Source organism: Ochotona princeps, chromosome X, assembly GCF_030435755.1.
Source record: "Ochotona princeps isolate mOchPri1 chromosome X, mOchPri1.hap1, whole genome shotgun sequence".
Classification (NCBI taxonomy): domain Eukaryota; kingdom Metazoa; phylum Chordata; class Mammalia; order Lagomorpha; family Ochotonidae; genus Ochotona; species Ochotona princeps.
The window spans coordinates 20,500,111-20,527,808 of NC_080865.1; the positions used below are offsets into that span (position 1 = coordinate 20,500,111).

The window sequence follows — 27,698 nt, forward strand, 5'->3', positions numbered from 1 at the left end:
CTTTCAGATTGAAGTTTTTTTGTTTTGTTTTGTTTTGTTTTGTTTTTTACCAGAGAGCAAGATGGCATGGTGTAGAGATCTGAGAGCACGACGTAGCTGCAGCATTTTAACATGATTTGATTTTATAAAACATGATGAGAAAAGAATTTGGCAGTGCTTTGTTTTAAAACACTTGCTGCTGGAATTCTATTATTCATACAAATGGTTGCTGATCAGTAGGGCCCTGCCCCCAGAGACCAGTGTTTTAGCACCTTCTACAGCTGTGTGTGAATAATTCAGATGGGCAACGGGACCCTTGAAGCCAACTCTAGATACAAACAAGTCCTTGGGAAAAAAAATGAGTTCCCACTGTTACATAATGCAATAGAGTTTTCTATTTAGAAAAATACCAGTTTATATTCTTAGTTTCAGTAACTGGTATGCACTAGGTAAAGGAAAGTATTTTTAGCTCACAATCCGTACGCTTGATATGTTAAGGATGACATGAGTATATGAATTGTGGATATTTACTGATTAAATGATTTAATGTGGCATGATTTTGATAAAGAAACAGCAATAAGACCAGCAATCAAACTTTTGAAGTTATACTTATTCCAGATAAATATGTCACTTATACAAAGTATATTTATAGATAGGTTATTGAGTTGCAAGTATATTTACTATCATGTAGTTTCAATAGGAAATTGTAATAAAGAATAGCCAAGGCCAAAGAAAGATGAGCATATTTGAGCAAAGTTATAACAAATCCAGTCAAATAGATAAAATGTGAAAAAATTTATATCCTAGATTTGAACTTCTTTATCACAGAAATAATGATCTCCTTCAGAACTTCCATCTTGTGCTTCCAATAAAATATAGTAAATAGTATGGAATTCAAAAATAATAACATCCTAAAACTCATGTTTCCCATTAAATAGAGTAACGCTTAAAGTCCAATGATATTATGATCAATTGTGAAGCTAGTGTTTGCTTAATGATATTAATTAATACATTTCCTAAGCCTTCAACTTTTCCTGTGTCCCATAGTGGTACACTTGACAATGGATTTGTGCAGCAAAGTCACCGCAAATATAATTTCCATGGAACATAGTTCTTTATTGTCACTCACCCCCAAACTTTGCTATGCTCTTGAGGTCTTAATGTTGTATCCTTTTGTCAATTGTCTGTTCTCAAACTGTGAAAGTCATTTTCAACTGCCTTTTCTGCGTCTCTTTATGTTTATAATCACCAAATCTAGAAATTCTAAAGAAAGGTAATTTCTCCCTTTGCTCCAATTTTTGCTGTTCTGTTGGTGGTGACCCATCTCATCAATCCAGTCTTTTCAAAAACCTGAGTGTGTCCATCATGTTAGGTAGTAACTGTTCCCTTTGATAGTTCACTGGTCTACTACCTGGATTTGCAGCCTTTTTTCTCTCACAGACCATTCTTCAAATTGTGTCTAGAGAAATGTTTTAAAAATATAAGTAGTAACATAATCACTGTTTTACAAGTCAAAACTTCACTCACTCATAAAATCACGAAACAAACCTATTGATAAATTCATGCTAACGGGTTCATTATGACAGAGGAAACTACAGTTTCCAGGGTCTTGACTGTGTGTCAGTGTGAGAAAATTAGCAATGGGATTTATAAGGATTTAGTCTTGGTAGAATTATTAACTCACTTTTAAGAAGGAATTCTAGTTGAGATTGGGCAAAAAAAATTTTTTGACACATTAACTTTGAGTTAACGCAAAGAATGGTTTTGTAGTGAGGAATCAGTTTTTCTTGGTAAACAGTTAAGATTCTTTACCATCTTCTAAGTGCATGTAAACATTGGGCAAGAAATGAGGTGATTTTTTTTTTTGCTTGGTCTCAATATTATAGGGACAAAAACTTATACTGGTTTTTATATTATGTGTTTTAGTACCTTTTGTCTATATGTGTTAGAAAATGTGTAAAATATAAACGTTTGAATATGTATTATAGAAAAAGATAAGTTTGTCAAATATGTACATTCAGTGTATTACTCTAGCTTCAGTTCCTCCAGTGCTAAAAACACAAATTATGTTTTCTGGCTATACTGATTTCTATGGCATTCCTCTGACTAAGTCTACTTCATAAAAGAGCACACACATATTCCCTCTGTGCTACTTGACATATTTGTTTGTCTTTGTACAGATTCTTCTTTTGGCAGCAGAACCATTTGCAGGTTGATGCCTTTCAAATATTATCCGAATTCAGGACTTTCCATTAAATTCCAAACAGATACACAATTGTGTTCTCACGCCTCCTGATGAATTCAACTTTTGAAAACTTGACTTAATAACCTCCTAATTTGTCTCATCAACAGTCCATCCTAATGCAGCATTTGACATCTACATTTTTTGCAGTTGCTTTATAAAAACACTTCAAAATCAAATACATTCTCCCTGTTTTTCACATTCTGTGTTGCTGATCAGAAAATTATGTCAAGAGAACCGATGGTAACATATCAGGCTAATTCCCTACCTGCAGTGCCAGCATCCCATATGGGTGCAAGTTCATGTCCTGGCTGTTCCACATTCTACTCCAGCTCTCTGCTTATGGCCTGGGCAATCAGTGCAGAATGACTCAAATTCTTGGAAATCTGTACCTCCATGGGAGACCCCAAGGAAGGCTTCTGGCTTTGGATCAGCTTAGCTCCAGCCATTGTGGCTATTTGGGGAATGAACCAATGGATGGAAGATATTTCTTTCTCTCTGTCTCTCTGTCTCTCTCTCTCAAATCTGCCTTTCAAATAAAAAATAATAATTATTTTAAAAAAGAAAAGGATGCCTGATCTGCCTTGTCTAAATCTATATTCACAATCTCATCACTCCTTCCTCCTTCCACTGCCACCACAATCTTCTCATCGGGAATTATTCAAGTTGCCTTTTAAGCTAGCCTGCGTACTTAGATGTTGCTTTCCCCAAGTCCATTTTGTTTGCCAAATTTGTAGGTTAAAATGTAAGACATATAATATGAATTTGTTGAAAATCCTCTAATGACTTGTCACTCATCTAGAAAACCATGCAGCCCTTCTGTTTTGTAACCCCAGCCTTACACTGCAGCCTGTCATTGTGTGTGCATTTCTTCTCTAGATTTCACTTCCACCTTTGTTATGTTCTCCATTCTTGTCTGCCTAAAATGTATTTTTCTTATGTATTTACATAGCTCTCTCTCTTCAAAACTTCAAGCCTCTGTCTCAGCTGACATTCACTCAATAATATTTTCCATGACCACCCTCATTAAATATGCAATGTCCCCTACTCTAACACTTCATAATCCTCCTCCTTGCTTTATATTTCTCTATAGTGTTTAATACCTTTCAATATACATATTAGATTTGGCATGCCTCCCATGATATTAATTTCAGAAGCACACTGATATTTTTCTCTTCTGTATGTGGTGTGTTGCCATTGTCTAGAGCAATGCTTGGCTCCTCTTAGTTGGCTGGGGAAATACTGTTGCTGCTAATTAATAATGTAATAACCTTGCCAGAACCAGAATCTCATATGGTTTTAGAACCCTATTCTACAAATTAAATAAAGATGTGAAACATTGAATTTATAAAGCCTATCATGCTAATTGCTTTTCTGCCTGACAAAACTGGAACTAAAACAATTTTGTGACAAAAAATATTTATTTGAATTTGTCATATAATTTTTTGTTGCTGCTATATGGGTTAAACAAAGACAGGTTTCTCAACTGATTATGAAAATGCTTGTATACTCGAAAAGCAAAATGATAATGGATGTAACACATTGTGATATCCATTGTTTAAGGATGCATTGTTTATGTTGAGTAAATAATAATGTAGATATAATCTTCTGGCTTCTCGCTCCAAAATAAGGATGTATATACTTGTGCTGGTAGTTTTAATTGGACAGCTAAGCCTACAACCAGATAGGATGTTTTCTAGTTGACTCCATTTAGCACGCATCCTCTTTTCTGAACTGAATAAATGCTGTTTAGTCATCATAAGTCTTTCTTTGGAAAGCTGGTCTTTGCTTTCTTGTCTTCACAGTGAACCATGGTCAGTGTATTGGCCCTGAGCATTATATATTGCTCTCTTACAAGTGATATCTTTAAACGTGGCCTACAATACACCTAACAGAACTTTGGTTCCTGCAGATAGCAACTCCTCATTCCTCCCATCAATTCAGTCAGTATCTCAGGCAATGAAGCAAGAAGAAAAAAAAGTTAAGGCAAAGTTTTTATCATATGATACGCATTCAATATCTTTGTGATCATATTTTGCTTAATGTCTCTAAATGTTTTTGCTGAGTATGCTGCTGACCAGGAGCAAATTTGTTTAGAATTTTGGTAACATTTCCTTCCTTAGCTTTAACTTTCTTGTTGATGTGCTAATGAGCTGTGAAAAGGGCAAATGGAAGAGAAATAAGACCTCAGGATAATCTATAATCTGATAAACTACTCCCATAATAAGCAGTTTATGATTCTCTTACAGAAGTAGGAGAAATGAACATTGTTAGTCAATGTGTAAATAAAACTGTAAAGGAAGTTTACAGGGCCTGTGCTGTGGTGTAGTGTGTTAAGTTGCCATGTGTGATAACAGCATAACCACACAGGGGCTTGATCCAGTTTTAGCTGCTGCATTTCAGACCCAGCCTTTGTGTACCAGCAGATGGAAGATCTCTTTCTTCTCTCTCCCTCCCTCTCTCTCTTCCTGTCTTTAGTTGTGATTTTAAAATAAATATTTAAGTCCTAAGAAAACAAGTTTACAAAATAATCACAGTCCTTTCAGACAAACACCATGTGTGTTCCTTCAGGTGTAGGCATAGCTTGATTATGTGAAACACGGCACAAGTCAGGCTGTGCCAAGTCTCAGCAACTTTTTAGAGAAAAGAGATAGAGGTCTTTCATATGCTGGCTCACTTCTAAAATGGCCAAATGGCTGGAGCCAAGCCAATCCAGAGCAAGGAGCCAGGGACTTCCTGCAGGTCTCCCACATACGTGCAGGAACGCTTGGACTGCTGCTTTACCAGGCCATCAGCAGGGAGCTGGATTGGAATGAGAACAGCTGGATATGAATAGGTGCCCAAGTGGAATGCTGAAACACAGAGTATTAGCCGACTATGCCACTGAACAGGTCCAGAGTCCCTGTATGTTTAAATCACTGTATTCTATGTGAATTTGGGACTATTTTTAACTTCCTTTTCCTGATCTATGATTTTCATCTACCAAACACATATCTGGTTTCTATTTTGGGGGCATCATTTACTTTCTCAGTACCTATTTTATTATCCTGCTTTGTTATGAAAAGTAATAGGACGTATGTCAAGTAGTTAGCAAATTGACTGCCACTAAGTGACAATACATAATAACAGTCGTAGTTGCTATTATATATGTAGGTAGTGGTTGTTGTGACTGTTGTTTTAGTATTGCCGTAAGAGTTGGTCAGAATTTTTCTTGAATCCTCATTAGGTTTTAACATTGAACTTAATTTCAGGCACAAGCAATATTCAAAATGATTTATTTAGTGGTACCCTTATATTGAATGTCATGTACAGTGTTACATGATGGATTAATTTTGTGTAATCCCCTCTGTAATCATTTTTCTTTCTTTCAATAATACCCTTGTTTACATGTTACATCTGTGAGGTAACACAGTGGAAATTTGGCAAGACCGTATCCAGATGTTAATCCTGCTTCCTGTGAACTGCACTTCTGTTATTTAGTAAAAGGACCACTTGGTTATTCCTGCACAATCTTTTAGATCTGAAATACACTTTCATTGAAGGATAAAGATGATGACACAAAAATTTTCTATCATTCATACATATGCTTAGACTCTATTTTTAAAAGAAATATGTCATATCTAAATGAACTAAGAATCATAAAATTTCAAATGTTCTAGAACCTTTTATACATTGAGAGCAATAAAAAGCTTTTTTCCAGGTTAAAATTCATCTCATATTTAGGTTAAAATTAGGTAAGTTGCCAAAATAGTCACTACCGTCTTGGTATTAAGCTACTCACTTCCCAAATCATTGTGCCTTTTGAAAATATCTCAGCTATTTTTTATTCTTATTTTCCATTATGTGGTTTTGTAGGTATAGAAATTCCCCTTATACTTCCCCTTCCTCCCTCCCTCTTATGCCCCCCCACCATTTTCCCCTGTATTATTATAATAGCATAGTCTTTCAGCAATAGTCACAAGTCCAGCATTCTGCTATTTAACTGTATCCTGGCATCGTAGGTTTAGGTGATGCTATTTTTGTACAAGCTTTGTAGCTTGCTGAATTGCTGGTTTCACTATGTATGTATAGCCATTTGATGACTTACATCATTTGTAAACTGCTAGTCAGGTGGGAGCCATTCTGGCCAGGCTAAATACCAGCCACTCCAGAAGGATCCTTTCTCACCAGAGTTCAAATTTACACTTTTGTGCTACATAATGGGTTAAGATTGTCTACCGCTTTGGGCATCATCTCCTAACAATTCCATTATGCGTGGCCTGGCTCTTCCCTTGGTGTTCATTCTGGACCACAATCTAGTTATAGATGCACTCATTCTAGATTGGGGATCCTAGTGGAAATTCTAAGACAGCTATTTTCATTTTTCCTTAATATTCTACTAACTAAATCAGATCGAAAAGAGATCATATTTTACTCTCCCAACATGTCTTTGCTTTTTAGATCATTGACACTTAGAAACAGATAATTAATTTATAGAAGTGTTTATGCTGTTAGAAATTTCAGATGTATGAGAAGGATATTTCTCTGCACAGTCTAGCCTCACAACCCCTTGGCAGCAAGTTTTTTTTTTCTAACAACTATTTTATAAATTTTCAGAATTATTTCCTCAACTGTGGTTTCTATGCAAGATACATTTCTAATGTTATTGAGAAAGTTTGTAAATTAATTCCAATGATATACATGTACAGTATAATAAATATAAATGGAAAAGTTACCTATAGATGAAATCACATTGTATTTAAAAATATAGCTTAAACGGTTAATGTGGTAACTCCTTCTTTATAGTAACCTAGAAGAGCTTTACTAAAGCGTTAATTGTATAAGGATTTTGCCTACCGTTAAAAAATGCTTCTGTGTATTTGTAATGATATTAGAATATAGGCTTGCCATGGTATATGTCTAGTATTCATCTCTGTAATTCAAATGGACATTTCTGGCATTTTAAATATTTCATTTGATTTATCATTTAATGTACCAGAACAGTCTGCAAAGACACTAATTGTGTAACATCCAATTTCTTTTATTGTTCAGCGTTTGGAAGCTGCTGGAGACAAATCATTTGGCAGTGCATTGATGGAGACTGAAGTGAATCTGGACAGTTACCAAACAGCTCTAGAAGAAGTACTGTCATGGCTTCTTTCTGCTGAAGACACGTTGCAGGCACAAAGAGAAATTTCAAATGATGTAGAAGAAGTGAAAGAACAGTTTCATACACATGAGGTAAAAAAAAATTCACAAACCCAAGAAATATGACTTGTTATAATGGAAAGTCTGTTTCTCTTGGTGACTCTGTAAGATTTTAGAAATTTGGTTTTGATTTTGAAATAGAAACATGCATTTTTGTGTGTCTTGGATTCCACCGTGCACTATTTGAAGTGGCCCTTGTTAATCAGTCCTTGGGGATGTTCAGATCTGGTTTCCCAGTGACTCATCCTCCAGTGCAAAGAAAATCCCAGCCTTCTTTTCTTATACCAGGGCAATATTGAGGCCCTAATTATATGCCCAAGTACCTGTGTGTAATGAGCTGGAAACAGTGGGCGCCTTTAACTGAGATGACACTCAGGTTTGGCTTCCTCTTCTTCCCTGTTCTTTTGCTGTTTCTTGAACACCATTGCAATGTTCTTGAGAGTTTTCTCACTAAACCACTTGTCCCCAAATCCTTGTCTCTGACTCTCTACAGAAGGAGATCTAAGAGAGTAACTGTAACTCACATTTCAAAAATGATAACATTTGCTTTGTAAAATAAAAATTGAAGCACTATTACAGTGAATTGAAATTTAAAAGGCATCTTCCATCACCTTAGAATGTGTGAGGAAGACGTGAAGTATAACGTATCAGGAACATAACAGGTAACTCGTAGACAACAGACTCGAATCAGCATTAGACAATAGTAAAACTACAAAGACATATAAGGGGAATCAGGAGCAATCCTGACAACCTCTTAACAGGAGGTCATATGCAGAGAGCAGGGGAGGACCCCAGAGTGGAGCAGGTGGACAGGAGGAGGATTGTATCCCAACCCTGGAGAGTCCTGGATCCTTACCAAAGATTATCAGTACAGGCACTAAGAACTACATCCCAACAGACAAGGAGACCACAGGGAATTGGACTGCCTTTGGAGGATGAGAACTCTGAGGTTACTCACGCCAATTTGGATCTACCACATGGGATGCAAGAAGCCCAAATCCTTCCTCGCAGGATCCAAGGTCATCAGAACAACAGCTAGGAGCCCTGAGTGGTCCGCAGAAACAGAAGAACAGTAAACTTCCTTCGGGACTAGGGAGAGGAGCTTTCTCTGGTCCCTACTTAGTTCCAAGTTTACATCCCCACCCTCGCTTACAACGACCATCAGTGTCACTCGGAGGCCCCTCCCCCAAGAAAAAGCAAACAAAAATATTAGAATAGATAGAGAACAATAAGGAAAGTTTAGAACCAGACGGGAAATGATCAGCGTGGATTCACATATACCTTACTAGGTAGGACACAAACGATTAGTTACTCCTCACTAGGGTATTGAAGATTTCTCTGCACACCCCTCCTAAAACTGTTCTGCCCCTCAACTGTTGACACATGCCTTGTTAGAGTTATAAGCCAGGTTAGACTATCCTAATATCTGCCAAGTTCAGCAAAATTATGCTTCAACACAATAAACTGCTAAATACTAAAATGAAAATAGACATGAGACAGCTGAATAGTACCCTATAGCCATTTTAAGGTGTATAGCAGCCGGTTCTGTATGTAAACTAAAATTGAAGGGTCAATGAAGTAGTCACAGGATGTGGTTAAGAACTTGCATTTTTTAACATATTGGTTACTCAATACCATGTCAATTAATTCCATAATGTTGTAAATTGTTGTTGATGTTGTGTGGTGGCTTTTCATTGATCGGAATGATATTCTGCCAGCTCTACCTTCAGACCAGAGATGGTCTCTCCAAGAAACTGTTGAATTTATCTGGCCAATAAGATGCTGGCCTCTATGCTTGGTATATGTTTGCAAAGAAAGAATCTTGACTGAATTTGAACTGTAATACTGTAACAAGGTGGAGGAATCCACCATGGGGGCAGGGCACGGGGAGGGGTTGGGGGAATCCCAGAGCCTATGAAACTGTGTCACTTAATGCAATGTAATTAATAATTAAAAAAACTCAAAAAAAAAAGAAATTTAAAAGGACTGAAATTTTACAACAAAGTCAATGCCTCAATGGAGGCCCAGTGTTATGCACAGCAAATGAAGCCCCTCCTTGTGACACTGGAATCTTGCTTTAGATCACCAGTTAGAGTACTGCTTTCTGCTTCTTACTCATCTTCCTGCTAATGTGCCTGGGAAGTCTGACAATAATGACCCAAGTACTTGGGCACCTGCCACATAGGTGGGATACTAGGATGCATAGTTTGGCTTCAAGCTTCATTCTGGCTCAGTCCTGGTTGTTGCAATTTTATGACAAGTAAATCTGTCTCTACTTCTCTCTTGGATACATTGCCTTTCAAGTAAATCATATAAACAAATGCACACATCTTTAGTAAAATGACCAAATGGTTTGCCTACAGTGTTAACTGCAGTATTAACTTCTTTCTCCGCCAGGGGTACATGATGGATTTGACATCTCATCAGGGACGTGTTGGTAATGTTCTGCAATTGGGAAGTCAGTTGCTTCGAACAGGGAAATTATCAGAAGATGAAGAAACTGAAGTACAAGAACAAATGAGTCTCCTAAATTCAAGATGGGAATGTCTCAGGGTAGCAAGCATGGAAAAACAAAGCAAGTATGTATTCATTTCTTGGTAACGAAGGGAAATAGCAAGTTTTGGACAGTTACTATTAGTTTGATGCTTTAGATGGTAAAAATTTGGATTGTTAAGTTTTTTTTCCCCAAGCCACATAGCTTTTCTTCAGAAGACACTAGGGTTTAATTGTTATGCCAATAGTTTTGATTTTTTACTTTTGCAATCAACATGAATATGCTTGATAGTTGGAAAGTTATCTGCAAATCTAAGCTTGAAAAGTTTCTGATGTTTCTTCATATTTACTATTTTCTGAAAGTTGGCCTCCGGGAGCCAGGGAAGCCTACACAAGGAAACCATGTATGTAAAAGCAGCTGCTAGTTACACTTGACAGAAAACTTCCTTTCTGAAGACAAAGCTCTCAGAAATTAAAGAGTTATTCATCTGTTTCTGGAAATTCTCTTGAAAAGCATTTCTCAGTTATGTCTAGAAATCCTTTTCAGTGTAGAGTATGGCTCGAATTATCTTAAGAATATATATTGCCTTCATCAAAAAAGAATTTTGATCCATTTCTGGAAATAGTGTATTTCGTGTAAAGGTACTGAGCAGATAGATCTCATCTTGCTGGAAGTGTTGCTTTGATTTGTATTGTTACGTGTGTGTATTCATGTAGAGCCTATCGGACAAGATAGATTTATTTCTAAATGAAAAGAAATGAAGTACCAACTGTGGATTTGAATACATTCAGCTAAAGAAATTGTCCAAGTGCCTTAACTTTACTTAGCTATTATTTATGAAGATTAAAAGCTTTAAAATAGGACCTAAGAAACTCATTAGGTATGCTGGGAGGATTGCTAGTCCAGTACTAAATTATAGTGTGACAATAGGGAGGAGGAAAACACATTTTCAAGCTTATGTCTTTTGAACTAATAAATAAAACATACATGAGACAGAATTTTTACAACTATATTTGTATTCCAAGCCAAGATACCCTTGTCTACACATACTGAGGTTTCCCCACTGCTGTGAGGACTACAACTAACCCTAGAGATGAATGTAGTAACGGCCAGAATGCAACTATTGGATGTGCACCCTGACAAGACCCGGACTAGCGAATTTTCCCCACTTTTTAATTCTAGTCCATAAGATATGGAGTATCCACCAATCTAGGATTATGTGCCAGCATTCCTCAGGTTCAAGCTTCTGTTTGCACCACTCTTTGTAGCTTAAAGATACTTCAGACAAAATTAGAAAGTTATTAAAATCCAGGCCCTTTTTCTGCTTTTGTAGTAGTACCATCAATTGTCTTTTATGCACTCCATTTCCCCCTTCTTCTGCAGCTTAAATATCTCTGTTTTATGCTGGGCTTCCTCTACTCAGTAACACTAACAATATAGCATAAATTATTCAAAATTAATTAATTCCATCTTGACATTGAGTTGCAAGAAGATGTGAATTTAGCCTAAAGTCTCCAATATTTTCTCTGTTTTACATTTTAAAAGTCACTTGTTAAAAAAACCTGTCATTAGGGTGATAATGTACACACACACACACACACACACACACACACACACACATGTACCCTTATGCCATACCCAAAATAATATTGTCAAATATTGTCAAATAGAGATGTGTTGAGTGACTACTTTGGATTTTATTCCTGGGAGGTTGCTTAAAGTTTCTTAACATTTAAGTATGGGAGTTGAATGAGGAGATGTGACTACCATTTTCAGATTATGAACAAAAATGTTATAAGCAGAGGGAACTTCTAATGCAATGGCTATAATATAGGGACATCTGGCTTGTTGGAGGAATCAAACGGCAGTGGAACTAACAAGATGTGGGTGGGGTTGCCGGATAGCAAAGACATCAGATGGAGTTGGAATACAAATAGCAGTCTGATTGCATACGGAAATGTCAGAGTAAAAGGTAACAGCTTTAAGTTCTAAGATAAGCACAAGAAAATGCTGCCAGATTTTGGTACAGGAGACACAGGTCAGGAAACAATGTTGGGCTGCTAGAGGAAAAGCAGACAGCTAATGGGCCAGTATAATAGCGCATAGAAGAGATGCTGGTGTCAGACGAGGTGGTAATTGTGATAATAATGTTCTACATTATGTTAGCCATGTTCTTAAGTGCTAAACCAGTTTTGTTTATTTTTGGCTTCTTTATGGCCTTTTATGAAAGGACCTTTTTGCTTAGGAATCATCTCCCTTGCTTAGTGACTGCAGATGCTACCTTTTTACAACTTTTACCTAGGAAATACTATATACCATACAAACCATTAACCATTATAAAAAATGAAATTAAAAAGATCAAAAGATAATAATATGCTCTTATCGTGCATTTACCTAAAATTGAATCCAATTTTACTAAGGGTAAGATTTCAATTTCTCAGACACGTATTTATGGGAACTGATGTAACGTACTTCCATGCTTTGGTCTTCAGTTTAATGATGCAGAGCACAGCACCAGTTCTCTTTTCTCACACAACAATACAATGTGCTGGCTTGCCTAGGGTTTGCAAAGGCAGCTTGTGAGTCCAAAACCAGGACAAAATGCAAAGAAAAGTCATCATTGTAAATATGTTGAATGGATATTGATTCATTATATTAGGCATATGTTGCCTTTATATATTCATGCATATAAATAATATAGATAATATTTAGTATATATGAAACCTATAATATTTAATAAAACATGTATAAGGCACATGACACACATGCATATTGCTTGCATATATATGTGTATATATATACATATATATGCAATACATATTTCCCCAGTCTTTCCTAATTGCCTTATTCATTTGTTCTTCAAAGGATATATTTGTAGGAGGTTTTCATATAGGATAAAAGGGCATGAGTAGAACGATTAAAGTTGGAAGTTTTGTTTTTCTTTTTCAAGTTGAAACATTTACCATATGCTGGCAAATGAATATGAGTTAAAAAGTAAGCAGGCATTTGCTTCTCTCTGTTCCTTCCTTTTATTTCTCACTTTCATGTGAATCGTCCTATCTTTGTTTATTCTCATTCTGGAGTTTTTGTGGATGTGAACTGATGATGATATGAAAAATAATACCATAAAAGGCTTTGTTAAGACATCCATAGTTACAAACCGATTTCACACCACTATCCTGAGATTGGTCTATGATAAATCTTTTATTATTATTATTTTATTACAAAGTCAGATATACAGAGAGAAGGAGAGACAGAGAGGAAGATCTTCTGAACAATGAGTCATTCACTCCCCAAGTGAGCACAACAGCTGGTGTTGTGCCGATCAGAAGCCAGGAACCCAGATCCTCTTCTGGGTCTCCCACATGAGTGCAGGTTCCTAAGGCTTTGGGCCATCAGGCCACAAGCAGGGAGCTGGATGGGAAGTGGAGCTGCTGGGATTAGAACCGGCGCCCATATGGGATCCTGGCATGTTCAAGACAAGGACTTTAGCTGCTAGGCCACTGCGCCAGGCCCTATGCTAACTCTTGAACAGTGGTTATGATATTGAAATTAGGGAACTAATTGTCAGTTGATTTCACAATTAAAATGAACTATTTTAGACATGAGAATTCTGTTGATATGCTTGAGTTAGATATCTCAGGAAGAGTAAAAGTATCTGATTTTTGTTTTGTATTATGCTGTGGAATACCCATAGGGTCAGGGGAGGTAAGGGATAGAGAACAAAAAGACAAAATTTCCAACTGTGGAAGTACAAGAAGACGACTTGCATGGGGACAGCAGAAGATTTTCTTCTCTATGAATAAGCTAATTAATTTGATTGAAAAATGCAACCTGCAGAGAGCAAAAGAGACTTACTGACATTTGTGCAAGGACTCATAAAGATAAGCACAGCAAGTTCCATCAACTTCTTTGATAATTGTGGTTAGGACATGCAAGGGGAAACAAACCTTAGTGATCATAAGGAAAAAAAATGACTGGGGAGAAAAATATGTCAAACAAATCCGGTTCATCTCTTTGTTGTTGTTGTTTTTTCCAATGTCTGTTTCAGTCACGAGGGGAAGTGACAGGAGCTTGGACAGAGCAGCAGGAAATGTTGAGCAATTTATGAGGTGTTTTCTACCGTGTGAAGTGACTTCGAAGTTGTATAGGCGATAATATGAATGGAAGGATGAAAAACTAAATTACATTCATTAGGTAGTTTCAAAATTTCAACCGAATTTGTTGTGGTGAATATTTCAAAGATGATGACCTAAAAACTCCTACTTGAATTCATCACAATTTGGTAAATTAATTTTTAAAAACTTTTTGTAATAATGGTTAAGTGAAAATTCCATGATGATTAAGGCAGTCCAAGCACCAGTAACATCCACATCACTTCAGAAGTTGTTAAAAAGGAATAATGTCATTCCTTGCTATGATATAGGTAATGAGCATCTTACGTTTAATGAAATTCTAAGCTATTCCTAAGCATATTTAAGTCTGAGAAATACATTAAACTTTATTTAAGCTAAAACTTATCTTTAAAGCTTAAAATATTGATCTGGCTGAAACAATACGAAATATCAAACATCTTTGTACATACCCTACTTAAATACCATCTATCTGTAATTTTTTTATACATTAAACTGATAGCAAATCTTTTGAATACTTCAAACATGGTGCTGGTGATCTTGCTTATGTCTTCAGATGTTAGTATCATCCTCCATGGGTTCATAGAATAACAAGATTCATAGAATAACAAGCTTTGTGAGCAGTAATGTATTAGAGCAGAGTGTAAAGTTTAACAATTAACTGTCCCAATGAGAAGCAATAGTTATTCTCTTATATAGACGTGAACTTTGGTGGAGTTGTAAATGTCTATGGAAATGCTTTGCATTTGTGGAAATGAGAGAAAAGCATTTTAAAACTTTTGTTTTCTTGGAAAGACAAATGATGATGATAATAATAAAATTAACTTTATTCCTTCCTTCGTCCACCCAGCAGACAATTAGAACGTGCCGTGTTCCCAGCACTGTTTTAGACTGGAGAGCTGTGTGCCACGTGAACTGGGACCCTCTCACTGTGCTTGCATTGCGGTGGGAGGAGACAGAACATTTTAAAAGTGTGTTGTGTTAGATGGTGTTTAATGATAGAAAGGACTAGAAGAATCAACTTAGAGAGTGAGGTATGGTGTACTATTTTTACATATCAAGAGACCCTTCTGATGAGGTAACATTGTAAAAGGATCCCTAAAGGAAGGAAGAATCAAGCTGTGCAGATATTGGGGGCGACGGGAATAAGGAAGAAGAAAGATCCCAAGGCAGGGCAATGTGCGACATGTGAGAGGAACAGTTGTACTGGAGCAGAAAAAAAGTAAAATGATTGCATGCTCATGTACGACTATGAAAATGACTCAAAATAGATCATCTCAACAAAAAGGCAGATATCTCAAAGATGAGAATGTTATAAACTTAATTCTGCTTTTTTCTGATTGAGCAGCGGTTTGCATTTTTATACTATATCTTTTGTGATAATTCAGTTATAGTTTTTCTTTATTTCATATTTATCCATGCTCGATATGTGCCAAACCATGTGCCAGTAGGTAAATAGAGACAGAAGTATTGAAGTTGAGAGTGAGTTTCTATTGCTACATAAATGCTTCATTATGACCTACCCTCAGTAGAAAGAATGTGAATGGTCTGGTAATCACAGTGTCTTAGCAGTTGTTCTTGTTGTGTGGTGCTGTCTCTGTAGTGCTTCATCTGCTTCACAGGTGGCTCATCAAAAAGGCTGACCTGAAAGCTGCCCTAATGTATTTGCCACAAGAATAGTTTTGCATCCAACTATGCAACTTTATTACACTACTGTTGCTATTTTAAATCTATGTTTTCAAAATGCAAATGAATGTGTTTCCATTTTGAACTTTAGTCTTGCTCCAGATAATTGAAAACTATTAATAATTAAGTTGTTATTGAGCTAGAAGATGTGAAGGAATAAAACAGATCGGGTCTTGGAAACAGTGAAACATTTGCTTTTATTCTTTCCAAAAGATTTTTTGGTGAAACATTGTGGAAACACATGCCGTTAAGTAGGCAAATCACTATTAATAGATGAAAATTGGGAGGAGATTATAAAGTTGTGTTCATTTCTAGATGTTGAAGGGGGAATTTTGTAGACTGGTTCTTTCCAAAATGTCTACTATGATGTTGAAGTCTAAAGAATGTCCTCCAGATGAAATTCCAAGGTAAAATATAAGGACAGCCATCATAATTAATGAGAATTCTTTCAAAGTGCAGATCAAGTATTTCTGGTTTGAATAACTTGGAAACAGAAATCATTCAAATTTCAGATGACATTAAGATTTCTCTGCTTCATATTCTTTCCTGCCATGTAACAAGAGCCATGTACATATGGTAGTTCATTTAAAAATTTATATATATATAGCTTGAAAGTTACCGGGGTAGAGTGAGGGGAGAGACAGAGTTCTTCCATTCACTGGCTCATTCCCCACATGGCCGCAGTGGACCCCTGTGTCAGGGTCCAGGGGCCCAAGACTTTGAGCCATCCTCTGCTGCTTTCCTAGCAATAAACAGGGATCTGAAACAGGAAGTGGAGCAGCTGGAACTTGAACCTGTGTCCATATGGGATGCCGGTATGGCAGGTGGAGGATTAGCATGGTACACGCCACACCATCCCCTGTCTTCCTATTTAAAGTGGTATTTGCCTTTATTGGGTTAGAATACATTGTATTTTCTGATTTCAACATTTGATAATACACCATAATATTCAAGTATATTTAAAACAGCTAGTCATTTATTTTATATTGTTATCATTCATTTGATGGAGACTGACTTTTGATGTATTTCTTTTACATTTTTAACATAAATTCCATCCGCTGATTCACTCCCCAAGTGGCCGCAATGGCCAGAGGTGAGCCAGTCCGAAGCCAGGAGCAAGGAGACTCTTCCAGGTCTTCCCTGTGGGTGAGGAGTCCCAAGGCTTTGGGCTGTCCTCGACTGCTTTCCCAGGCCACAATCGGGGAGCTGGATGGGAAACAGGGCCAGTGGGATTGGAACTGGCGGCCATATGGAATCCTGTGTGTGCAAGGCGAGGACTTTAGCTGCTAGGCTACCGCACCAGGCCCTGTGGTTCTTTTCTAATCCAATATTTATAACAATATTTTACCTCATTTGATTAGTTGTACTTTTACTTCAGAATTGTAATTTTGCAAATAATTGTAAATTCTAAGAAGCTGGTCCAGAAAAGCCATCCTCTTAAAGAGCTCAGCCTGTTGCTAACTTTGAATTTTTAATTTTAATATTGCAGAATTTTTAAAGTTTATACATTTTTTCTACATTGGTACACTGATTAGCATATGGCTGCATTTTTGTAGTGTTCTTAATAGATTTTATAATGTATTTTTATAACATCTAAGAAACACTATCAAGATTATGAATTGTTGGATAAAGTTATTTAAAATATGGCATTTCACAGTTATACATTGTTTCTAGAAAAAAATGGAAAAAATTGAAACACTGAATCTCTGACCACAACCCAAGCTTAATGACTTAAAATCCATGGCTTGACTGTGCATCTCAAGGCTAGAGAAACATTAAGCAAAACCATCCTCTTATTGAACAGTCAGTCCGTAGGTGGGCCACTGGTCTTTAATGCCTTGTTGCCCTCAAAGTCTCGAGTTCTTGCAACTTGCCTGTTTCGGTAGTTGCCCTCTTTGGCAGGATGGTGCGTTACTGGAAATAGGCTGCAGCAGCTGAAGTATCATATTCTGACACACTTCACAGTGTTTCACTGCAGTCCCACCACTTCACAACTTTGAGACTCATACATTAATATTCTCCTTTCTCTTTTACATTACTTTCTGAAGAAACAGCCGAAAAAAATGGATTAACAAGGAAGTGGTAAACTTTCACTTGTCTCTGGAGGGTAAATTTTGGTTTTGTGAATGTGACAGTATCCTCAAATATATTTGTTGGTTTAGGATGACAGCTGAAAGTGTGGAACATCTTTCTCATTTTATCGATTCCCTTTTAGTTAAACAATATTAAATTGTTTTTGCCCAAGGGCCAAAAACCTTAAATATCAGCAGTTTCATATGGCATAGCCTAATGTAATGGCTAGCCTTGAAAGAAATAAAATAAGTCAAGGTTAAAAACACAGCCTTGGGTCACAGGCACCTTATGATTTAAATACTGCCTTCACATGCCACTGTGTGACCGCATACAAGTTCATTAACCTTTGCAAATTCCGGTGTCTTCAGAAATCAAATAATATTACCTACCTTGGTTTGTGGAAATGAGTAGAGCATTGTTCAGTGTTCCTTGAATACATGGCCATGTGCTCCAGCTCCACAATCATTCCATGCTTTGCTCCTTATCATGCAATGTCTACTACATTTCCCAGAAGTGAATAATTTTTACTTAGCCTCATCCTGTTCTAATTATGTGGGTGCATGTATATAAATCGGGTAGACGTCACATCACATACATACTATATATACACAGAAACTAATAGCGATTGAACTGCTTTTTTCTTGTGCTACTAAATTCATTTAGCAAAATCAGTATTGGAAATTAATCACATTTGCACTCTATTTTTAGCCCCCCCCTTTCTGGGGTTACCCTTTTTCAACCACCCTTGGGAAGGAGGATGTCTGTGTGTGAAGGGTCCTAACGCCACCTTCTGATATTGCTGCATCACATTTATTTCTCCCTCCAATTTTGTTTGTCCACGGGTCTCAGTTCACTTCCTTGCTCCTTAGGCTTACCCATGTGAACATCAATATTTTTGTAGACTAGTCGTATCCTCAAGTTAATTTCTTATCTGATGTTCCACCATCATAATTTTCCCACCTGCTGCTTAGGAATTCATCTCACTCGAAGTGAATTGTACACTAGACAGAATCAATTTAAGAAGGACACTTCCTATTTGGATAGTATGCATCGTGAAATATGTGGATGTCAACTGAGGAATGTCACCTTGTAGGTCTGTCACCTCTTATTAAAGAGAGGGATTGACATCCAAAGTCTGATGTCTTTTGGTGATTTTTTTGAAATATGAGCTGAATATATGTCTCTCTTAATATTTTGGAGTTTGAGCATTGGAAAACCAATGGATCAAGCACACACCTCAAAAAAAAAAAAAAAAAAAAGACCATGGGACCTGGTGCGATAGCCTAGTGGCTAAATGCTCGCTTTGCATGTGTCCAGATTCTATGTGAGTGCTGGTTCGTATCCTAACTGCTGCACTTCCCATCCAACTCCCTGCTTGTAGCCTGGGAAAACAGAGGAGGACGGCAAGGCCTTGGGACCCTGCACCTGCCTGGGATACCTGGAGGAAGTTACTTGCTCCTAGCTTCAGATCGGCTCAGCTCTGGCCGTTGTGGCCACTTAGGTAGTGAATTAGCAGACAGAAGAGCTTGCTGTCTCTCTTTCTCTTTGTAAATCTGCCTTTCCAATAAGGAAATCATGTCATAAAATTCAAAACTTCAAAATAAAAATTTGACAAAAAAATAAATTTTAACCATACTAAAAAACGTGAATTTTTTTTTTATTGAATGCATTGCATGATGTGACACAGTTTCATAGGTACTGGGATTCCCTCCACCCCTCCCCAAACCCTCCCCTCATGGTGGATTCCTCCACCTTGCTGCATAACCACGGTTCAATTCAGTTGAGATTCTTTCATTGCAAGCATATACCAAGCATAGAGTCCAGCATCGTATTGTCCAGACAAATTCAACAGCTTGTTGGGGAGACCATCTCTAAAATAAAGAATAGCTGTGATATCCAATTACATGATTGCCTCACCAGGATTCTTGTTATTCAACTGCCTTCATAACCCAGCCACATTTGCTTCACCTGTAAGCATGCTAGCATGGAAGCTTCTTAGAAGCAGCGCTTCAGATTTGATCTGAATCAGCTGTGTTGTTTGGAGGCCTATTTAAGTTCAGGAGGCAGGGCAGTTTTGCTCACAATTGCGGCTTGTAACCACGAAGTGCGAGTTGTGGGAGTCAGGAAGGAAGCTTAAAAATTGAGGTGAGTCGAATGTAGAGGAGGCCAGGGAGTTGTTGGGTTCTTGGAATTCTGGTGAGTTTATGCTTGGTACGTGAAGTATAAATTTGCTGTTCAGGTAAATAGATGCTTATGTGAGAAAGTAGGTTTAACATGTTAAGACATGCTAGATATTATCAAGAGTGGTCAGGTTTGCAGTTGGTAAGTGGTAGCTTATGATTTTTTATGTACTGACAATGACTTCAACTTATTCTCAAATCGTGTAAGATGCCATCTTACGTTTCAAACCATATATACTTCGAATCATATAAGATAAAAATAGATATTGACTGCTATGTAATAATACCAAGCCAAAATCTGTGAGTATTGGCTCTCTTAATCATCTACTCAGAACAGTTTCTAAAATAGCGTGAATTATTAAGTGTCAAAAAGTTCATACAAAGTGTAAGTGAAAGATGTCTGTGCTGGTACAGGATTTACTGAAATTCATTTGTTCAAGGAGTCTTCAAACACTTGATAACATTACATCTGAAAAAACTGGCTTTCAAATCGTTGTGTCAACTTTTTTGAACTCTTTTGAAAGATTTCTCTTTTGAAATACTTTTATATTTAATTTGGCGTCACATCCCCACCACCTTCGTATCCTATTTTCAACCTTATCCCAGTGTTATTTTCAGGTTGCAAATGCCTGAAATCAGTGCCTTTTAGACGCTGTAGTCAGAGCACAGGGCAGGGGTGTGATTGTTCTCTATCAACAAGGGACAAGCCAGTGTGAGACTCTCATGGCAAAGTACATTTAGGGAGGGGGAAGGGAAATCCCCAGAGCCTCTAGAGCTATATCATCAAACAGTAGAATAAATAAAATTTTATAAGTAGCTTTCTGGGTATTAATATTTACGTCTCTGAGTTTCTGTGAGTTTTGTATAAGGATTATGGGTTACCGTTAACATTGAGTTTTAACCTTAGGCATGCATTGCAATCACCTGGCTGGCTGGCTGGCTGGCTGTGATTTTGTAAGTCTGAGTCAAAGTCTCAATTAGCACTCCTAACAAGGTCACCTGAGGATGGGCTGCTGCTGACGATCCGGAGACCAAACTTTGAGAACTGTTGGTGTACAGAAGAGACGAAAGGCTTTTTGTTTTTTTTTGTTTTGTTTTTATTTGTGTGTTTTTAGCTAGAATCTGTTGACCAGGTTGTACATTGCAATTGCTAAAACATTGAACCGTGTATGTTGCATTTGGGGTAGCCATGCACACCACTTGCCATGTGGTCATTCTGGGCCTGTCCACAACCCGACATTGATATTGGATACATATTGATATTTATTGGATAGAATTCAAATCCAATTTTGTAAGATGAAACCGTGATTAAGCATAGGACAGTATTGGCGTTTCAGATTTTTGGATAGGGATACAGTCTCAAACTTGCTAGTAGCCAGTGCTGAATGGAGGCTGTGCTACTCTACAAGTCTCCAGGTCCTTATGCAACCAGCTGCACTGGTCTTCCTGGGGCTCCACGATCCCTCCAGTCCATTCCACAGGTGATTCCTTTGATTTGGAAACCTTGTATTCCCTGCTTTTTTCCAGTACGGTTTCAAGGTGTAGATTTCTCCAAATATCAGCACTACCATAATGTGTTTCTTTGCCTTGCCTGCTCAGTCTGGTTGCTCTGATTTTTAAGCATGATCAGAATTATAATTAACTAATGGCAAAGTAAATTGTATGTTTGATAAGTGAGAGTTCATTCTCAAAGCTTCTGATTTCAGTATGCCTCAGGTAACTTTTTTTTTTTTTTTTTGGTAAAATCGTAGTTCAAACTATTTTAAACCCTGTTAGTTCTGTGTATATTTTGTACATTTAACTGCCAGTTAATGAAAACTCCTGATAAATAATCTGTAAATAAGACTAATGCATTCTCACTATAATTCTAACCTCTTTAAAGGCTCACTTTTTAGCATTTTTATTGCCAAAAATGTTTTACATGTTACATTCATAAAGAATATATGCCTTCCAATAGAAACATTCAGCATATGAATTTCAGATTTTTGTTGAGTTAGTGGTTGAAACGAACTGTTACATTTTAATCCTTAATACACCCTAAGGTTATGCAACTGATAGGAAACTTTTTCTCTGCCACGAACTCTGTGCAGTTAGCTAAGAATGTGTACCCATTTTGTTGCAGGGCTAATAGGTTGGACTTCGGAGTTTAAATGTATTACTCAGCACACTGTTTTGTATTTTTAAAATGCCCTTTTAACTGTACAGTAAATTACTTTTAAAAATGTTCTGGGACTAGTAGTATTGCAAAACTGGTTAAATTACTATCTACAAAATTGTCATTCCAAATAGTTGCCGGTTCAAGTCCTGGCTATTTTGCTTCCTGCTAATGTGCCTGAGAAAGTAGTAGAAGATGACCCAAGTCCTTGGGACCATGGACCCACATGGGAGACCCAGATGAAACTCCTTCTTACTGTCTTCTGCCTGGCCCAACCCAAGCCTTTGGGGCTGTTTGGAGAGTGAATGAGTAGATAGAAAATCTTTCTGTCTCTCCCTATCTCTAACCCTTTGAAATAAATTTCAAATACTTTAAAAATTGCTTAAAATAACAATACATAATTTATGACTTCTGTGTAGGTGATCAAGAAAGACAGGACTCATCCAGTGTTTCTTCTAATCTCAGTGATGGAGGTGGGGTCACTCCATGTGTTAGGTTTGTGTTGAAGCCAATTTGTAAGGGACCAGTTTATTCTCCTGAGTTATTCTTCATATGGGCTCTGAATAATTAACAATATAGGTTGGCCTTCATCCCAGCATGGAATCTGGGCTCAAAAAGAGAATAATTATTACTCGTTTCAGTTTTGTCACATTTTGGTGATCAAAATCCAAACACTAGAACATGAGAAAGAGACCTCCTCTCTTTGTTGGAATTGTGACAAAGGATATCTTTTAACTCTGTAAATACTACAAAAAGGGAACTGTAAACAGTTGCCAAGGTGTACTACAGACTCAGATACCAGAGGTGGTTTATAGTTTGCAGTTTTCATTAGCAGATTCACATGTCAGTGTCTTATATGGAATATCTAATTCTAGAAATACGGATTGTGAAAGACAGTAATTCTGTGAAACAATTTTAGAAGTGATTGATTCTGGTCTTACGTCTTCCTTAAAGATGCTAAAAATAGTGAATGTGTCATAGATAATTTTTTACTGCTTTACCTACTTTTGGTTCAGCAATGATAAGTACCTTTCGTAGCAAACTGAGAGATCTCTTTTAAATTTTTAGCTTGCATAAAGTTCTAATGGATCTCCAGAACCAGAAACTGAAAGAGTTAGATGACTGGCTGACAAAAACAGAAGAGAGAACAAGAAAAATGGAGGAAGAGCCCCTTGGACCTGATCTTGAAGATCTAAAACGCCAAGTACAACAACATAAGGTTTGTGAAATTTGTTGTATTTGCTTTTTAGTAGAAAGCAGACACTGCACGCACGTGCATACCACGTATACCCAACCATGGCTGTCAAGGGTTAAAATTCACAGAGGGAGAGCTTTACATAAGGAACACTTTAAGAAAATATTATCAAATAGTTCTGCAGTTTCCATTTGAATCTGCTGCTTCCCAAATTCAGCAGCTGCCAATGCAATGGAATTAAGAGGTGAAGGGCCTGGCGTGTTGACCTAGCAGCTAAAGTCCTCACCTTGAATGCGCCGGGATCCCATATGGGCGCTGGTTCTAATGCCAGCAGCTCCACTTCCCATCCAGCTCCCTGCTTGTGGCCTGGGAAAGCAGTCGAGGACAGCCCAAGGCTTTGGGACACTGCACCCGTGTGGGAGACCTGGAAGAAGTTCTGCCTCCTGGCTTCAGATTGGCTTAGTCCAGGCCTTTGCAGCTGCTTGGGGAGTGAATCATTGGAAAGAAGATCTTCCTCTCTGTTGCTCCTCTTCTCTGTATATCTGAATTTGCAGTAGAAATAAGTAAATCTTAAAAAAAAAAAAGAAATTAAGAGGTGAAGCTTTGAAGAGGCAATTACAGTGTAAGAATGCCTTACTTTCTAATGGATTAAAACCTTTGTATAAAAAAACCAGTCAGAAAAAGACAAATATCTTATGTTTTCCCTGACCTGTGATAACTAATGTCCAGCATACAAAGGAAATGTGATCTGTATGAGCCAGATCGGCATCCTGGGACCCCATTATTGTTTACATCCTCTCTCTCTTCTTCTTCTTCTTTTTTTTTTTTTTAACTTTTCTACGTGCAGTGCATTGATATTTTTACCTAATGGAGTGTTAAGCTTGAGATTGCAATGTGAAATGAAAACATGTCTTTGTAAAAACTGGGACAAAGGATAAGGAAGAAGGAGAGTGGTGGGGAATGTGGGCAGGAGGGAGGGAACGCTGGGAAGTATCACTTTGCTCCAAACTCTGTATCATGAAATCTGTTCAGTTTATGAAAATAACCAGTAGTTTTACCCAGGTGCACGCACACACTTGCACTCACCTACACAGCCAGCATGGAGTGAGTGTCCTGCTATCCCATCATTCTTCCCTTTGCTCTGCAAGGTGTCAGCAAGAGACCTCACCTGAAGCTGATGCAGCTGTGTTGGACTTTGCAGAATTCAACTGTTAGAATAAAAACCTCAGGTTCATAAATTATCAGTTATCTGTGTTATTGCTGTACATAATAGACTAAAACTTTTTTTTCAAAATACATAACAATATTTTCCTACTTGTAAAGCAGACAAGTTCCTTGAACAGGGTAATGCAGGATATGTGATTTATTAAGTTTCTAATTTCCTGGAAGAGAGATTATGGAGATTACCTGCAATATGAATGTAAAGAATAAGCTTAAGTTGTTTTCACGTATTTTTTACCTTCATTTCATAACACTGTACAAGAAGCAAATCTTTATGAAAAATGAGTATCTGTGTTACGGCTGTTCTGTAAAATATCTCTGAATATTTTTATCTTTCTTCAGTTTTAATAGCACTTTCATATTTTCTGGTTGCCAAAAAAATAGGCTTATTCTGTGATTAGAATTTCTACAAGAGTATTTAGGATCCAGAACTATGAGTGTGTCTCTTTTCAGTGAATTCCTGGAAATATGTAAAGTTGCTCTCAGTTTTCCTATTGGATCAGGATCTTTTCTAATATGTGGGGTCACAGACAAAAGGCCCAGAATGAGGACTGCCATATTTAGGAAATTTAAAATGTAACAGCCAAATTAAATTTGAATTTCATATAACCATCAAACATGTTTTCAAAGTAAGAATATCTAAAATTGTCTATTGTTTTCCTGACATTCACAGTGCTGGTCATCCTTTATTTAGTACTCAGCACCTGTGATTTTTACAGTTATGGCTTTTTATTTATACCTCCCAAATCTGTATCTTGCCAATTTCATTCTTTGTTTTTCCACATTTTGGACAGATCTAACTTCACAGATTATTTGTTCAGATAAGACACCTTGATTTCTATGCTTAAGACATTTTTTCCCTTAAAACTTAAGTTTTAATGCTAAATGCGGCTGGTCTTTGCTGTCACTGTACTTAAGTGGACTGGCAACAGCTGTTTAAGCCCAAGCATTAAAGGGAAGCTATAACTGATGATGTCCAGCCAGTATATTGACAGGGAAAAATTAAGCACCGACTACATTATGTTTATTTTGAGGGTATTGCAATTATGGATAACTTACAGGTTATTTAAAGTTTCAAAGTAGAGGAGAAAGAGCTTTCATCTGCTGATTCAGTTTCTAAATGTGCAAAAGCTCCCCTGAATGATGCCAAAGCCAGGAAGTCAACCCAGGTTTCTCATGTGGAGGGCAGAGACCTAGCTACATAAATCATTACTGTTGCCCAAGAGTAGGTAGCTGAGATTGGAAGTAGAGCTGGGACTCAAACCCAGGATTTCAGTATGAGATGCAGGCATTTCACATGGGCATTTGCTGCACCAAATTCCCACGTCATCACTTAGACTATTGATTGGCTATCTGATAAGTTAGATCCACTGTTAATTCTTCAGTATTACCATTTTTCCTATTTGAATCATTCTTTCCCCTAGCAAGTGCTGTGTTCTTTCTCCTGCTTGGGCCTGTCCTGGAAGTTGCAGACAGTGTTTCGGTAAATGCTGATGGCTTCTGTGTGTTTGAGATCTTTAGCTGGCTCCTGGAGATCTCAGTTTGAAATGGACAGGAAGAGCTATCATTTCCAGAGCTTCAGTCAACCAATGAGTGATAGTAATTGATGGGTAAATGTAAAGAGGTACAGATTGGAAAGGAGAAAGTTAAGTTCTCCTTATCTGGGGATGACATGATTCTTGATACAATGGAACCAGAAGAGACTTATTCAGAGACTGTCGGTACTCATAACCAGTGTTTGGTAGAGCTGAAAGATGGAAAATTCACACACAGGAATCAACAGCCTTTATATAAACAATTCTATGGCTGAGAAAGATATTTTAGAATAACTCCCATTCACAGGTTGCAAAATTTTTAAATGCCTTGAAATAAATTTAGCCAATAGTTTAAGGGATCTCAATAATGAAAACTATAAAGCATTAAAGAAATAGAAGACAACAGAAAAATCTTCATTCTTCACGGACTGGCAAAATTAATATCATCAAAATGATACTGAGATTCTAAAGCAATATATAAAGCAGCTTGCAGATTAATGAGATCTCAATCAAATTTTAAGTGACATTCTTCTCAGATTGAGAAAGAATTGTTAAAATACACATAGAAATCCTACACGAGACCCTTAATAGCTGAAGAAAACAAAGCTGTAGGCATCACAATACCAGACTTCAAGATATACTACTAGGCAGATATAAACAAAATACCTTGATTCTGGCACAAACATATGTATGCAGATCAATAGAACAGAATAGAAATACGAGAGATTAAGACACGCACATCTATAGCCAACTAAATTTTGATAAGAAAACTGAAATCACTCCAAGGAAAAAAGGGTCTCTTCAATAAATGGTGCTGGAAAATTGCATCTTGGGATCTAAAGTTGTCATTCCAAACTAAACACTGATAAATTTTGTGATTTGCCAGAAGTTTCTCCATATGTTGCTTTTAGTATTTGGCCAGTTCAATCCTTAGTGTCTGGATTCCTAATATGTGCAGTAGTTTTGGAATGTGAGGGATCTCATGAAGACACAACTCGACGTTGTGTATCACAGGGCAGGATGCTAGTGTAGGATCCCTGGAGTGTAAAGAGGAAATCGGAAAGTAGTCTCCAAATGAGAAGTGGAGGACTGTTAGGGTAGCTATCCACAAATATGGATAATTAAATGCAAAATGGGAAAAGATCTTGCTTGAGATTTTAGAACAAACTTTTTATTTGTGTAGAACATGAAATAGTTTAATATTACAGAAATTGCCTGAAATGTTTTGCACTCTCCCTTAGAAGATGCCAAGTGACTAGATTGGAAAATATTTGACTAATAAGTTACAAAATTTGACTAAGCTTTTGATTATTGGAAAATGTTGTTTTTGATGAGCATGACATTGCTTTCAGGAAATAATGAGCAATGAAGAAAAAAGCAACAGAATCCTATGAATGTTGATTGACATTTTATATCTTGGACTTAAAAGGTTTGTGAAGAGAAGAAAAATAATTGGTTGGTTAGCTCTGAGAACACCAATTCCTGCAATTAATTTTGCAAGAATACTTTAGCATAGGTTAGTTTTGTAAAATATAAGCAGCTACAGGACATATGGTCAAGAATAGGGCTGCCGATTGTTAAAGGGTCTTGTGTTAGGTGGAAGTAATTTTAGTAAAAA

The 27,698-nt window shown here is 37.1% G+C and overlaps 1 protein-coding gene across 5 annotated transcripts in view; it reads left to right on the top strand.

Annotated features, from left to right (window-relative positions):
- Nucleotides 1-27,698, top strand: part of DMD (dystrophin) — a 1,951,117-nt gene that overhangs the window by 517,888 nt on the left and 1,405,531 nt on the right. For all 5 annotated transcript variants that reach the window (XM_058659083.1, XM_058659078.1, XM_058659079.1 and 2 more), the window contains 3 exons: nt 7,253-7,441; nt 9,806-9,987; nt 23,198-23,348. In XM_058659083.1, coding sequence (XP_058515066.1) covers nt 7,253-7,441; nt 9,806-9,987; nt 23,198-23,348 — 522 coding nt within the window. The remainder of the gene's footprint in view (nt 1-7,252; nt 7,442-9,805; nt 9,988-23,197; nt 23,349-27,698) is intronic.